Raw genomic sequence first — 16,216 nt, 5'->3', positions numbered from 1 at the left:
AGCGTTTGGCGAAAGCATATCGAAAAAGCACGTTGGCGAAAGCTAAAATAAAATGGAGTTTGGCGAAATAAAAAGTAAAATGTGATTTGGCGAAAGTAAAAGTGAAATGGAGTTTCACGAAAATAAAAATCATTTTTTCGCCGAACGCACTTAGCAGAGAAGGCTCAAATCCGCCCCAGGCTTCCCGCGTATTTATCAAACATGGCGGACGCAATGGAACCAGATCAACCAAACAACGAAGATGTTAATAATCATGTTATACTCCCTCGTGATGTCACAAGAGGTAAAATTGCGTGTTATTTTTATATTGATTAATATACATTTATTAAACACTACATAGATGAGCGTTATTGTTATATTAACAGAGATGTACTTACGTATTTTGGACATGGTTAAAAAGATTAAAACAAACGAGACAATTTTACTATATCTGCGCGAGGAATTTGGCTGCGAATGGAGGTTAGTTGGAATGTTTTATAATAGCAGCATGTATTGGAATAAGTTAACGTTCTAACGGATCCTAAGGCTCACATCAGTACGATAGCACACCAGCTCTTACACTATATTTTTGCCCGCTGCCGATCGGTAGGGATGGAGACGGTATCCGAGCGAAACGGTCGGGCTAGGGGTGAAACGGTGTTTCTTTTGAGTTTGCTGTTTTCGGCGCAGATAATAACTCAACGAACCATGCTATATTTAACGGTACCTCCTCCATCCCGTGATCAACTGTCACACGTGAGTCACTGAAGTGAAACCGTGGAATAAACGATACGAACATCAAAGTACACACACACACAAAACAACAAAAAAAAAAACCTGTAAATGTGGCGATCATTAATGAATTTACCTTTACCCCAAACACCCATTCCACGACCAAAACGGGTGTGAAAAGAACAGTGCTTAATCCTGCAAAACAAACTAACAAAAAAAAAACAAACCCCAGCGAGATTAATAAGACGCTTCTCCCGTAGAGTTCACAACATCGCGTGAAGTCGTTAGGGAATGGGTCACGCAAGCAACTAACAACTCGATCAGGCAAACTGGGCTCATATTTGTACTCACCGGAGGGGGCAAGTAGCCGATCGGACAAGCGTCCTAGGACCCGCGACACTACGATACGAAGACCCGTATAACATTAACTTCCTTTATTATTTAATAATAAATACATTTAAATTATTCATGAGAATAATTAATGAACCAAAGAGCAATATGCAAAATGCAGTGTGATACTGTATGAGTGTATGTGAGAATGGACTATTTCAGGATTTCTTTAGGGTAGGCATGTTCATATTAAAATTGAAGACGGTTTTCATAAAAACAGGGGGGCATGTAAATGAAATTGAATAGCCAATTGTTTAGTTATATTTCAAATTGTGTAGTTTATCGACACTGAAGAGACGTTTGAAAGCAATGAATATCAAGAGACATGATCAAACCATATCCCCACAACAAGTGATTAATGCTATTCAGGTGCACTCACTATAATTACCAGCCAATTTAGTAAACTAAACCAGGAATGAAATGCCACTTCTACATTTTGTTGGTATAGATTGAAAATCAGGGAGTTGGAACAGTGATTGGGTACAGGCATATGCAGCAACGTCTTCGACTTCGACATGATCTATTAGTTAAAAGGTTTGTAACAATTATAATTTTCATGGTCTGTGTAGTTCATTATACTATTTGTGTGTATGCATATACATCATACTGTATATGTGCATATTAAACTTACTCTACTTTTAATAGGGATGATGTTTATCAAGGCATGTTGTATGTCGATCCCGAAGGTGTCAGAAGAAGAAAGGCTAATGTGTTAAAGCGACGGGATTATGTTTCAGTGGTAAGTCAACAACAATATATGTAGGCATTAATTATAACCTTATTTATTTTTAATAAATCCCAATTAATAATTATTTATTTAATTGTGTTTAAAATGACAAAACTATCAAACATGTGCAGGGAAGTAACTGGATATGGCATATAGATGGCCATGATAAAATGAAACCTTATGGCTTCACAATCCATGGTTGTGTTGATGGCTTTTCACGCAAAATCATTTGGTGCAATGTTGATGTTACCAATAACGATCCTGCATATGTTGCTCAATACTACCATGATTATGCAAAGTCTTCCAAAGGTATTTGCTTGCATGTTATAGAGTGTATACTGTTAATTATCTATATTACTATATATATATATATTATATATATATATATATATATATACTATATATATCTATATTAATTACCCAACTCCTTTGCTTCCTCCATGAACTTGGTAGTGCGCTTGATAAAGGTTTGCAAACTGATGTTGTATATCTTGACTTCAGTAAAGCTTTCGATAGCGTCAACCACATACTACTGGTCCATAAACTTAAATCTTATGGCATTGGTGGAAGCCTCCTTGGTTGGTTCTCTGACTATCTGTCCAGCCGTACCCAGAGAACTATAGTGGACGGCCACATTTCTGATTCCTGTGCCGTTTTATCTGGTGTACCGCAGGGTTCGATCCTTGGTCCACTTCTCTTTGTAATTTATGTTAATGATCTTCCATCAGTACCAATCAATAATTCCTCGCTATTTCTATATGCTGATGACACAAAGTGCTCCCATACCATACGTGATTGTAGTGATGCTATCTCTCTTCAAACTAACCTGGATCATCTCTACAACTGGACTCAGAACATGGAAACTAAGTTCAACGAGTTGAAGTGTGAAACGCTGACTATCTCCAGGAAGAGAACTCCAGTGTGCCTTGGTTATAAAGTAGGTAGCAATGCAATAAAATCCACCACCAGCCAGAAGGATCTTGGCGTCCTGGTGACGTCTGACCTCAAGTGGAATCTGCATACATCGGCAGCGGTTGGAAAGGCTTACAGGATGCTCGGATTGTTGAAAAGAAATACACGGTCCTTTAGTGAAGAATCCAAAAGATTGCTTTACTTGACTTTTGTGCGTCCTCACATCGACTACGCTAGTGAAGTATGGTCTGGACAGGGTATACACCAGATGAGGAACATTGAAGGAGTTCAACGACGGGCTACCTCTTACATCCTCGGCACACCAAGGTTCTCTGTCCCATACAATGAACGTTTGATTCGAACAAATTTACTTCCAATATCCTACTGGCATGAAATCAAGGATCTACTGTTTCTTCACGCATGTACCTATGGAAAATACAACATTGATCTCGACCGCTATCTTCCTTCTCTTCCAGTAAACAACCTCAGAAATTCCTGTCGGCTTAATCTCCAAGTTCCCCGATCTAGAACCAAATGTTTCCAAAATAGTTACTTCATTCGCTCTGCAAGACTCTGGAATAGCTTGCCAAATCACCTGAAGCAAGTTCCTGTATATAACGCCTTCAAAAGAATGCTTAAGTCTACCTACAATACCGCTCTCCAAGACATCTACAACATTGAAGTTATTTCAACCTGGCGCTCTATATGTCTACGTTGCAACTCATTAAGATCTTTCTTTCAACCCTGGAACCAATCACATTGTTGCTAAAGCTGAACTCTGTGTCGCTTGTTTGTCTGTTCGTTTATCTGTTCGTCCGTCCGTTTTATGTCTGTGACGTCAGTGTGTTATAAGGGTTAGTGACCTTAGTTAGGGTATTATAACCCTGTTGTCACTAGCCTGTGTATATCTGCTAACATGTATACGCAAAATTTACTAAATAAAAATAAATAAATATATATTCTTATATATTAATGTTATAATGATAATGATAATGATAATGTATTCCAGTAATCCCTGCAATCACCCGTACTGATGGTGGAACTGAAAATGTATTGTTGGCTGCATGTCAGATGTATTTAAGACGAAATGGTGTGGACAGCTTAGCAGCACAAAAAAGTCACATGTATGGCACCTCAATGGCTAATCAGGTATTCCAATTTGCTGATGCAATGTGGCATCTTTGGCTTCACTTTTTGCACCCAAAGTTCTTACTCCAGATATATGTGGAGCTCACTGATGTGAGCCTTCTCGGCTAAGTGCGTTCGGCGAAAAAATTATTTTTATTTTCGTGAAACTCCATTTCACTTTTACTTTCGCCAAATCACATTTTACTTTTTATTTCGCCAAACTCCATTTTATTTTAGCTTTCGCCAACGTGCTTTTTCGATATGCTTTCGCCAAACGCTGTTTTACTTTCGCTAAACGCTACTTTAGTCTATACTTTCGCCAAACGCTATTTTATTTTCGCCAAACGCTATTTTACTTTCGCCAAACGTTTTTTATTTTCGCAAAACGCTATTTTACTTTCGCCAAACGCTATTATACTTTCGTCAAACGCTATTCTATTTTCGCCAAGCGCTGCTTTACTTTCGCCAAACGTTGTTTTATTTTCGCCAAAGGCTGTTTTTCTTTCGAGGGGTGACCCTCCTCGGCTTCCATAATCTGGTGATCAAAGACCGAGTGTGGTATTAATTGGCGACTCTATTAGAAAAAAATGTCATTCCACAGAAACTGTCTCGGAAAAAAGTCCATAAGTTTACATACCCTGGTAAATCAGCTGAGGAAATTGAGACGGAAATCCACAATCTAGACCAAAATTTAGCCCCTTCTCACGTAATATTACACTGTGGAACTAATAATCTTCCAACAGATGATCCAAATACATGTGTTAAAAGAATAGAAAATCTTTGCGAGAAAGTACAAAGCAAATTTCCCAATGCACAAATCGGAATATCATCTACTACATATAGGAAAGATATTCAAATAGCTGATAAAATTAAAGCTGTTAATAACAAGCTTAAGGATATGTGTTCTCCACATAGCTATAACATTATACTCCATAATAACATAGACGAGACATGCTTGAACAATAGTAAGTTACACTTAAATGCAAAGGGAACAGCTTTACTAGCAGTTGGATTTATTAAGTTTCTACGTGGAGGGCAATTTCATGCTTCAGCAACTCAACAGCACAACTACCCAAGAAATTTTCGAATAGAAGAGACATAACACAAAATAGAGACTCTTCTGAGAGCAGCAACGAAACGGCCTTGATGAATACATTCACCAACTATAGTCCAGAGTCTCCTAATCTAGCTAATAATCAAATCAATTCTGATAACTTACCGAATATTGAAACCAAGTCAGTTTCAACAATGTCAAATTCATCCTTGCCTGATTTTAATTTATCTAACCTAAAGGGCTTAAAAATTGCAAATTTGAACGTTAACAGTCTCACAAAACATATTGATGAGATTCGTATCTTTTTGACTGAAAATACTTTCGATATTTTAGCCATAAATGAGTCCAAAATTCATTCCTCAATCCGAGATTCTGAAATTCACATCAATAATTATTCTATCATTCGCCATGATCGTAATAGACATGGGGGTGGTGTGGTCCTCTACATAAAAAACAATATACCTCATTTTGAAAGAAAAGACCTAGTCCCCGCAAACTTAGATATGATATCGAAAGAAATTACGAGGCAACATAGTAGGCCCATTCTAATAACCACATGGTATCGACCACCCAATTCTGGGCTCGATATATTTGATAATTTTCAACTGTTTCTTTTTAAATGCGATATGGAAAATAAGGAATTAATCTTAGTTGGTGACTTAAACTGTGATGTCAATAAACCGACCCCCGATGTAAAAACTCATAAGTTGAAAACGCTAAGCTCTTTATATCAGTTAACTCAAGTCATTAATGAACCTACAAGAATCACTGAAATAACATCCTCACTGATTGATATAATACTTACAAATAAACGCGAATTCATCTCGTCCGCCGGTGTCTTACACCTTGGCATATCTGATCATAGCCTAGTCTATGTTGTAAGAAAATTCCATTTGCCCAAATCTGGGCCAACTATAAAAGAAGTACGCGACTTTAAAAATTTTTCTGATTCACATTTCCGTGCTGATTTACAGCAGGTACCCTGGAATACGTTTTGCTACGATGATCCTAATCAGGGGTGGATCCAGCACTAGTGCACTAATTTGCATGACACAAGAAAACTGCTAAAAATAGCCATTTTGTTTTGTAATGCAAATTAGTGCACTAGTGCTGGATCCACCCCTGATCCTAATACTAGTTGAATTGTATCAGGGGTCCATACTTGGTCCTCTATTGTCTATATTATATATAACTGATATTCCTGATTCACTGATTTACTCAATCCCCTCACTTTATGCTGATGATACGGTAATCTGTGCATCTTCTAATGACTGCATTGACCTTGTTAACAAAGTAAACATTGATCTTGAAAATTTATCAAAATGGATGTAACAAAACAAGCTTGTAACGCATCCTAGCAAATCTAAACATATGTTCATTGGATCTTCCTATAACCTTCAAAATAAAGTAATTTGTAACCCCATTTTAATTAATAATAAGTCAATTCCAAGAACAGATAAATTTTCGTGCCTTGGTGTGAATCTTTACGAAAGGTTATCGTGGGAAACACACATTGAATCTATCTGCTCTAAAGTTAGTGCTGGCATTGGTGCAATAAGACGAGTTAAACCTTTTGTACCACTGCCGACGTTAAAATTGTTATATAATGCTGCTGTACAGCCTTATTTTGATTACTGCAACCCATTATGGGACAATTGCGGCATTGGTCTCTGCAAAAAACTTCGGTTCGCGTCAGCATAACTGATATTTTGAATTATAAAACTTTTTTAAAAATATTTTTCATTTGGATGGTTTTGAAAATATACGGAAAAATTCAATCGTAAAATTGATTAAAACGTAAAGTAAATGATGTTTTCGGATCGAAAAACTTTGATTCAAATAGATGGTGAAAAATCTACGATTTTGAGGCATGTTTGGAGTGTTTTTGAACAAGTAAATAGGTAGATTTTGTATTTTAAAGCATGCAAGTATTTTGTAAGTTTAATATGTGGATTTATCAACAAATGTATGACACCTCTTTGAATTTATTCGTTGATTTCGTTAAAATGATTTTGATTTGGAAAGTATTTATTTTTAATGGTTAATGGTTGAAATTTCGCTAAAACTGTATTATTTTTAAAGCAATTCGTAGCACAATTATGATTATAGTCGAATTTGATAGCTCGAGAGTCGACTTTATTATTGTACCAAGATATAGGATTTTACTTTGCGACTCCGAACATTCAGCAGAAACGAGTATTATAGAATTTCAGTGATGGAAATATATGTTTATTACTTCAGGCGAGGGAACTTTGCATGCAATGTATTTCTATTTGTAATTATGAATTCGTAATTACCACCATACGAAATATCAAGGAAAGACCTGAAGGGAAAATAAATATCCTGAAAAACGAAATAAATGAGCTAAAGGAAGATCGAAAAGCCGCCAGCATGCCGACAGAGAATGCAAATTGGACATTGAACTCAGACCATACTTCAACTATCGAAGGATTTCTTGAGAAGGAAAATTCTAGTTTAAAAGAAGAGGACAATAAACGTAAAGAACAACTTGCTAACTATAAATGTACCGTATCGAATCTCAACGTAAAAATAACGGAGTTGGAGTGTCAAAAAAAAATATCTAACGACTGTCATAAAGATATTAAAGGACGACCAAAGACGACTGCATACACACAAACAAAAGGCGTCATGGAATATTAATTCAAGTCAAACTAAGATTTGCAATGCTTGAAACATCCTAATGCTAGAGTAATTGAAAAAGGGAATGATCATCAGCTAGAAAATCGATATGCCATATTGAGCGATACGAATAGTATTTTGCAGCGAGCCAGCCTCCAGTCAGTCAAGAAAGAAAAAGAAACGATCGGCGAAATACCAGTAATGAATACAGCGTAAAGACAAAAGCTGTAGGAACTAAAGCGGCTCAAACAGAATCACGTCAAAAACAACGAAGGAATTACTCAGACAAAACCAATGACGATGGATTAAAGTCAAAAAGTCCAACTAATAGAGTTATTGTTAGAGATTCAATCGTGAAACATCTCAACCCCAGAAAATTGCAAAACGGGATAAATGGAAAAGCTAATAATATTAAGACCTTTCCTGGAGCCAGTATCGGCGACATGTTCCATTACGTGAAACCGACAATTAAAAAACAACCTGACCATATTATATCGCACGTTGAAACAAATGACCTTCGAAATAAATCTGCCGAAGCGATGATAACAACGACACAAAAACTTGGTGAGTCTATCCAAGAAGGCAGTAAGATTGAGCTTACTCTATCCGAAGTTATAACTAGTAATGAATGATGCGCTACTGGCCGTTGTGTATAATGAGAAATTAGAAAATCATTGTCTAGAACGCGATTGGGGACTAAACATGACAATATTAATAAACTACATCTGAATAAGTATGGTCTGCACCTCAACCTGCGAGGAACCATAATATCCTGTTGGAAAAATTAGCCTTTATGAACATCAGCAAACCGTTTTGGTTATGGATTAAAAGTTTTCTAACCGGAGGAACACAACAAGTTAATCTACACGGAACGCTGACCTCAATTCAACCTTGTCCATCAAGCGTACCGCAGGGTTCAGTTATCTCATCTTCATTATTCAATGTTCATATTAACGACCTCGAGGATGTTATTCCTAAACTTGTTAATACTGATAAATATGCTGATGATTGCACCCAGTATCAGATTGTGGAAAGGGATACATGCAGTGTCATGCAAGAAGCTGTTGATGGACTAGAGAGATGGGCAGAAACAAACAAAATGGGCTTGAACCCGAAAAAAGCAAAGGATATGTGGATATGTTTCACTGATTCAAACCCAGAACCACCTAGCATCCGAATTGGAGATGATGAAATAGAAAGAATGGATATAGTTTTAAGCTTTTGGGTGTCTCATGTCAAAATGATCTTAAATGGAATGGACATGTAGACCCGACACGTTTTTCAAATCTTACTACTTATGCCATTTTCTTTTCCAAAGCACTGGACAGTGACGTCATTATGCGTAGATACGCAAGCTTTACTACGTCTTCCTCTTTTATATTCTAAGGCACTGCATGCAGATACGAATAGGTCCTTACCGACGTCACATAAATATCTACGCAGAGAACGTTTTGATGCGAAATGACGTCATACATAACGTTTCAAACAGTGTTTTGTAAAATCTTGCATTAATACGAGTTTGATACGGTTTGATATGATAAAGATGTCGGGGAAGCTAAGATGTCACACCAACTGAGATGGAAACTAGAGGTAAAGACATAATGAACACAATTGATGCCAAACTGAAATACTGTGTCATCTCAAATCTACTTAAATAGGTTTTTCAACCATGCTGCTGACCAAGAAAATCATGATGATACCAGAGTGCAAATTGACAATATCAATAGGGAAAAAACAGCTACAGAGACTTCGGCAGGAAATGAATATGACGAAGAAAAATTCAAAGACAGATAGAGCAACAGCACTTAATGCACTGAAAACCGCTCTACCAGAGAGAATGGTGAAATTTATTGCCCTCCAAATCGAACTTGAGAAAAAAAAGAACAAAGGACAGAGGTATTCAAAACAGATGAAGTCTTTCGCTCTTTCTCTTTTCCATTAGTGGGAAAGCCTAGAGAACGGTTGCCAAATCTTTCAATTTACCTTCCCGAAGCAGTCTTGCGAAGTGGGTATCTAGCTTTTCAACTTGTTCAGGATTGCCTGAAATTGCTGATGAGATGATTGCTACAAAAGTGAAATCGATGAATGAGACTGAAAAACTATGCAGCTTAACCAATCCAGTATGACCAATCTAAAGATAAAGTGACCGGCCTGGAGGATTTTGGTGGAGGAGATAGATCAAACAAGGTAGCAACAGCAACCCTCGTTTTCATGGCAAGAGGCATCAAAGAAAATTGGAAACAACCCATTAGCTACGTTCTCGTAAATGAAGCATGTTTAAGTGGAAAAATCAAATCCATCCTACTGAAATCATTGACCACTTAACATCATTGGGACTACATGTTGAAACAATGAGTGAACTTTGAGTATTTAACTGGAAAACATCCTGAGAAGCCAGCTAACATACCACAACCAGCTACAACCAGCAATGACCAGACTAGTCCAGAAAAACCCATCGAATTTGAATCCATCAATACTGACTATAAAAAAAATTAAATAGAGCAAAACTTGATTTGTAAAAATGCAGTAACATATGTTTCTGGGTATTTGCTAAAGAAATTCCTTAGTAAACATATTTGTTTAACATGCGAGTCAAGCTTCAAAACAGAGAGATGATGACAGCAGTCAATTGCTCTGCTACTTCCAGACATATAAGGGCTTGACGTCATTTCAAGAGTTTACAATTCCACACGATGCATTTGTCAGGTATGTCTCATCAATGGAATAAAAATAAAATTATTTGTGAAAGAATTTAAGAGTTGCATCGAAAGACCAAAGATTGCAAGATATATCTGTGCTCAAATGCCCAAGCTATCCAAACATGGACAGTGCCCAAACTTCCCTGAATTGTATTTAATTCAATTGTATGTGAAAATGAGGCTGCACTACGCTTTGAAGTTTGGCAACAGGAAACTAAGTTCATCAAAGAAGAAAACCAGAAATTATTTTAAGGTTGAGCATGTATAATTTCTTTAAAAAATATATAATTCTTTTTGGAAGATAGCTTTCCATCTTTTCTATAGAGAAGCGACACAAATATAACTTCAGATTGAATAGCAAATTTATTACTGTATTACATGTAATTAGTACAAAAATGTATGAATAATTATGTTAGCATTTTAATATCATTTGTGTGTAAAGCTGAATTTTTGCCAGTTTTATTGCTAAATAATTTTTTTAAAGAAATTTTTCCTGCATTTTTCAATTGTAGAAATAACACATCAATTATGCTTTTTTTTAAATCAGCTCATATGGATGGTGAAATTTACATAATTTGATGGCGACCATGTGGCATGCATTCAGCATGATAAAGAAAATCATTCGCGCTTGTATTTCTTACTTCTTTAACCTAACGCATGTGCTTTTTACAAAAAAAAATCACTGACCGTTAATCTTTAAAATTTAGGCGCAAAAATGGAGAACGATAGAGCCAACTTTAAAATATTAAAATTTTTCGTCTTTCGAACATAAATTTCCCTTACTTTAGAGTAAAAAATAACACCCTTGCAAGAGCAATTTCCGTGGCGCATGGAATGGCGTGGACAGGGGGAACAGCAAAATTAAAGGGTTTCGCCGCGAGTTCCATAACTGTATATCGTTTAAACTGTGGGTTACACTAAATACTCACGTGGTGTACCTACAAGCTAATTTACTTAATATAAATTGTATATTGTAACATTTTATTAATTATCCAACATTTACACTGTTTTGGTTAATCAGGCTGGGTTTAATAATGAATGATATCGTGTAAAAATGTATAAAATTATTGATAAATCAGATTATTATAAAATATTACATCCACTAATATTTAATGAATTGCAAAAGTGGATTGGGAATGAGAGAATGAAAAGGAAAAGAAATTGGAGAGACTAGCCAAACCAATCTGGTCAAACCGGAGTCCCGCCGGGTAAATATCCTGCAAAGCGTATAACATCAAGTTATAACATGTTTTCTTCGAACATCCTTGGCCCTGGTAAGTACTATCATTTCAATATAGAATGTATATTGGAAATAATATAGCCATAGTGAGGAGGTGGATGATTGTAAACTTAAACTTGATTACTTTATTCCACATTGTTTCTGGTCAACATTGTTGAACTTTTAAACTTCTAGCAAACCAAAATATTTAGAGCACGATTTAAATAAAGCATTTGTTTTGTTTTTCAAATATATACAAGGAATATAAACATAAATAGAATGATGCATTGCTAGTGAAATATTGGGTGCAATGTTGGTTAAACGAAGAGTGTTGCTGCTTTTTTACACCAACCAAAGTAATATGTAATATTTGTTATGGCAATTAGGCGAACTATGCAATCCTTCAATGTATTTTTAACTTACGTTTACGCTACCATTAAAATATATTAAAATTTTAATAAATTTCATGCAGTACACTCAATACCTTTCTCGTTTTCCCCTGGCTCATTAGGGCAAAATGAGACATTTACTTCTTGTTGTTGTTTTCAATAAATACATGCCACAATATTTTACAAAGAATAATTCTTTGCATTGAATTGGTTAACTAGTACTTGCTCAACATTTTGCTTAAGTGTCTTGTGTTCCACCAAAATTATGCTAGTAAGAGGTTCAAAATCAATACTTAAAACCTTGTTATATAATGCTGCTGAGATAGTGTTAAATTAACTCCTAGAAGAGTGCTAATTAAGCTCCACGTATGTGCTCCCGATGTTAAAATGGTGCTACATTCTATCTACCTTTTCAGCACTTCTTTGGTGTCAAGTTAAGCTCATTTTTTATGATGATGCAATTGTCAGTCATATATAGTATTTTTCGTTACAAAAATTTTCAATCAACCGTAAATACACTTAAAACCACCAATAGACTTGTTTCACCAATCACGAGAGATTTTTTAAAACGTATATCACGTATATTTTTTAAAAAAAAGCGCTGGCCGTAAGTGTTTTTTTTAACTAATTCACAAATTTTCAACTAATATCGTTTTAGACCAATCAGCAAGTTTGTTTACATTTTTAGTAACCCAATCGGCATAAATTTAGACTACTTCCGGTAAAAAGGTACATTATCGTCGTTCGTGTAAAATTTATTAGTAAAAACATTATAATTTCAGAGTTGGTTGTATTAGTTCGGTACCATCATAAGTGTTTGACGTCTCCACCTGCTACGCTTAATTTAGAGAGTGTATCGTTCGGTCTCAGGGTATGTATTCAACGGCGGCGACGCGAAATAGTCTAGACAAAAAAATTTACCATGCACGAAAACAAAATGCATGTATAAATTAATGTAGATTCTTTCACTTCAGGTCAAGCTGACCGTTCGTTAAAGCAAAAAACGAAATCTATAATCGATTCAAATCACACATATTCAGAGAAATAAAAAGGTGAGGGTAATTTGTAAGCAGAAAAAGGATGTACGAAACAGGATGAAGGACGAATAAATAGACCTTGGTCTTGGAACCTCATATTCGATATAAATCACCACTTAATGTGGAGACGCCACACCAACCTTATAATGGAGCGCAAAGTGGAGCGCAAGGTTTTGGAATTACGAGAACATCCCAATTGGTCACTCAAAGATTTCTGACAGGGAAACGTTCTCTAGTGTGACATGAGGCCAAACGCCAAGAGACAGAGGAAGAACTTTCTGGATTGCCTGATTTTTCATAAGCATGTGTCAAGTGTGATAAATACATTGAAACTCTTCTGCTTCGATTCATCGGGCATTGACAATTTTAACAATTTGTCCTAAGCGAATCCGTTGGTTTTTCAATTGCCATTCCGACACTTCCATAACCAGTGCCCGTAAGGAAGAATACTGTTTCATCCCCACATACGAAATCTATGATATACTTTCAAATCCAAGCTTTTCTTTCATCTTGACAGGAACACTTGGTTGTTAGAGCTGTCTCATGTCCGAAAATTATAAACCCAGTAATGCTCTAAAAGTAGCTTTCGGTAAGCAAATATTGTACATGAACCATATAAATGTTTGCAAGGAATTACACACAAACGAACACAATGGAAAGTGTGATTGTGACACTGAAAAACTCTTTAAAATTCGTCTTTATTACGTTGGTTCCAACAAGTTTTTCTTCGCTGATCGACGATTGATGGATGGTATAGTTGCTGATAGTTGTTGTAACAAAATAGGAATCCCACGTTGATTAAAAAGCATTTTGATATTGGCTGATGTAGTTTTTGGGGGTAGACGTATTCCTCGCATGGGTTGTAAAGCTTTAGGTCTCTTAGACTTATATAGTCACCGGTTGAACGTCTTCAACAATAGATTTGCATAAAACGTGTCCCCGATTAAACAAGAGCATCTGTGAATGACATTTACTAAAGAACATGCCCGTGAAAGACTTGAAATCAGCACTGGCTATTGATAGCATTCATTGCAATTGTTCTCTTCTATAATGCTCGCCAGCTGATGATTGATGGACTAGGAATTATTTAGGGAGGTAGAGTACACGTTGATTTAGGGGGTATATTGATGAGTAACATTATGTTTATCAGTGCAGACACATCTCTTGTTGAGATTGAATATCACCTGAGTTCTAAGGTTTCTTGATGTATTGTTTGTTTTTTCAACCTCGTCCATGAAGGACAACGGGGGTGTCTTCCTGTCCTAAGACCAGTTCAATTATAGTGGAGTTGACTATATATTAAGGTTTTTCATAGTACTTTGTAATGACACTTCGTTTTAAGCTTCCAATGCTTTTTTTTTAATTTTTAGGAACAAGGAAACATACAAGCGTTTTAAATAGTGTTCTCGTGAAAGAACACAATGGTCGCAGAATCCTTTTGGCTTTATTAAACTCTTCGCAATACTTATCCTCCACGTAGACACTCAATACTTTCTGTTTACTTTCCAACACAAAACAGTGTTTGATTTAGGGACTGCAATAATAATACTCGGCACAAATTCTACGTTTTGTTTTTCTCTGCAACAGGATATATGCATGATATAGCTTTGATATGCCAACAATATTATAAAACGTCGCACTATATGATCATCAGCGAAGCATCGAGCAATGTCCGCGAACATAACTTCCGTGGGAAACATTTTCTTCTGAACAGACATAACTTTAGTTCTTGTCGAACAACACTAGCTTGCATGATACAGGACAAGAGAGGACGAGACTCGTCTCAAGCAGCAGTTTGGCGAAAGACAAACAGGTATCTTGTTAATTTACGTGAAAACAAGGATGGACGAACAATACAATACAAATTACACAAGGGTAAAGAAAACAACGTATACAAACATATAAAAATGAAAGAATGTTATGCACAAGACGTTTTAATTCCTAATAAATATTCAGGCAAAGATAAAACTGGAAGCGATAAGAATTTTTTGGACGAAACGGATAAGTTGGGATTTTTATGTTAGGACAATATTACTCAAAACACAACCACTTCACGACAAAAATAAAACAATAATTTGACATTGTAGCGTAAAATAATGAAGAAAACATATTCTTTAGAATGCTACTCATGGCTCTTAGGTAAAAAAGTATTGGGCAATTATTACAAAATACGATTATTTTCTTAAAAACACATTTTGAAGTAAAACAATCTCCAAAATTGTATTGGATTTAAAAATTCTGCGTGAAAGTATCTACAATTGTGATGCATAGTATTGATCACATAATTCCATAGTTATAGAAAATGTTACCCCCACCGAAAAAAAGGTTAGACGTCTTTATATATCGCAATGCATATTTCTGAAGCCTGAAAGTCTGATTTGTGCAGTGGCACGTTGTAAAAACTGATATCTAAATTATTAAACCGCTTATACCTAATTTCAGTTGTCTTGTCAAGCTTTTAGCTTCTAATATCACGATTTTGTTGCATGCCTAAATATCGGCAAATATCGCTTATCAACAAGCCTCTTACTTCTGATGGTACCGTTCTTCTACAAGTAATTAAGGCTTAAAACTACAGAATGTTCTTTAATGTATGTAACAAAGTTCTTTGAACACGAAAAATAAGAAAAAAGAACATACTCAGGCCATTCGGATTATACAAATCATAAATGCAACCCAGTGCCCAGTCTTAGATCTTAGGTCTTAAGCCAAATCTTCATGCAGGTCCAAAACTCAGAATATTTATATATCATGTATGTGGATCAAATACAGGTTTCAAAGGAAACGTTTGGTGAAGGACATCTAACGGAGATGACACGGTAATTTATGCATCGTCATTTAATATTAAAAACAAAATTTCCTATAACCCAATCTTAATTAGCTAATAACGTACTAGTCCCCAAAAGGGAAAACTATATATTACATGTTTGGGAGTTGGCATGGATGAAAGGCTCACTTGGGGAAAACCAATAGATAAGATTTGCGGGATAAGATAAGTTGGGGCTGGAATTGGAGTTGAAAAGGATGAAGCCTTTTGTACCAGTAGAAACACTTAAACTAATATATAATGCTCTGGTACAAGCTTACTTTGACAACTGTAGTCTCAGAGATAAACTTCAAAGACTGCAAAATCGTGGTGCGAGAGGTATAACGAAGTCTACTTTTGATATTCGATCTGTTGACGTACTGAATATGTTAGGCTGGGAATCTTTAGTTCAGATAAACGACGCAACTATACTAAATCTATTTACAGGTATAAAATAATTCATGATCATGACATCACGCCGCTCCAAATTTAAAACAGTTAATT

The 16,216-nt window shown here is 35.8% G+C and overlaps 1 protein-coding gene across 1 annotated transcript; it reads left to right on the top strand.

The window, feature by feature from the left end:
* The first annotated feature begins 201 nt into the window (after positions 1–201).
* LOC114542719 lies at positions 202–8,829 on the top strand. Its single transcript, XM_028562194.1, has 8 exons — positions 202–283; positions 366–459; positions 1,380–1,470; positions 1,550–1,635; positions 1,747–1,840; positions 1,960–2,137; positions 3,750–3,889; positions 8,581–8,829. Exons 1-8 carry the CDS (start codon positions 202–204, stop codon positions 8,827–8,829), a joined length of 1,014 nt encoding a protein of 337 aa, XP_028417995.1.
* Positions 8,830–16,216: the final 7,387 nt, after the last annotated feature.

Source organism: Dendronephthya gigantea, unplaced genomic scaffold (genome assembly GCF_004324835.1).
Source record: "Dendronephthya gigantea isolate DGI-Jeju-01 unplaced genomic scaffold, DenGig_1.0 000382F, whole genome shotgun sequence".
Lineage (NCBI taxonomy): Eukaryota > Metazoa > Cnidaria > Anthozoa > Malacalcyonacea > Nephtheidae > Dendronephthya > Dendronephthya gigantea.
The sequence above is the reverse complement of the archived record's forward strand: the minus strand, read 5'-3'. Positions and strand labels throughout refer to the sequence as shown.

What these genes read in the sequence shown, in the direction of transcription:
- LOC114542719 (XM_028562194.1), top strand. Translation starts at nt 202, where the DNA reads ATGGCGGACGCAATGGAACCAGATCAACCAAACAACGAAGATGTTAAT. An exon ending in GACGGGATTATGTTTCAGTG is followed by an intron (nt 1,841 to 1,959) that starts GTAAGTCAACAA and finishes AAACATGTGCAG; the next exon opens with GGAAGTAACTGGATATGGCA. An exon ending in TTATGCAAAGTCTTCCAAAG is followed by an intron (nt 2,138 to 3,749) that starts GTATTTGCTTGC and finishes AATGTATTCCAG; the next exon opens with TAATCCCTGCAATCACCCGT.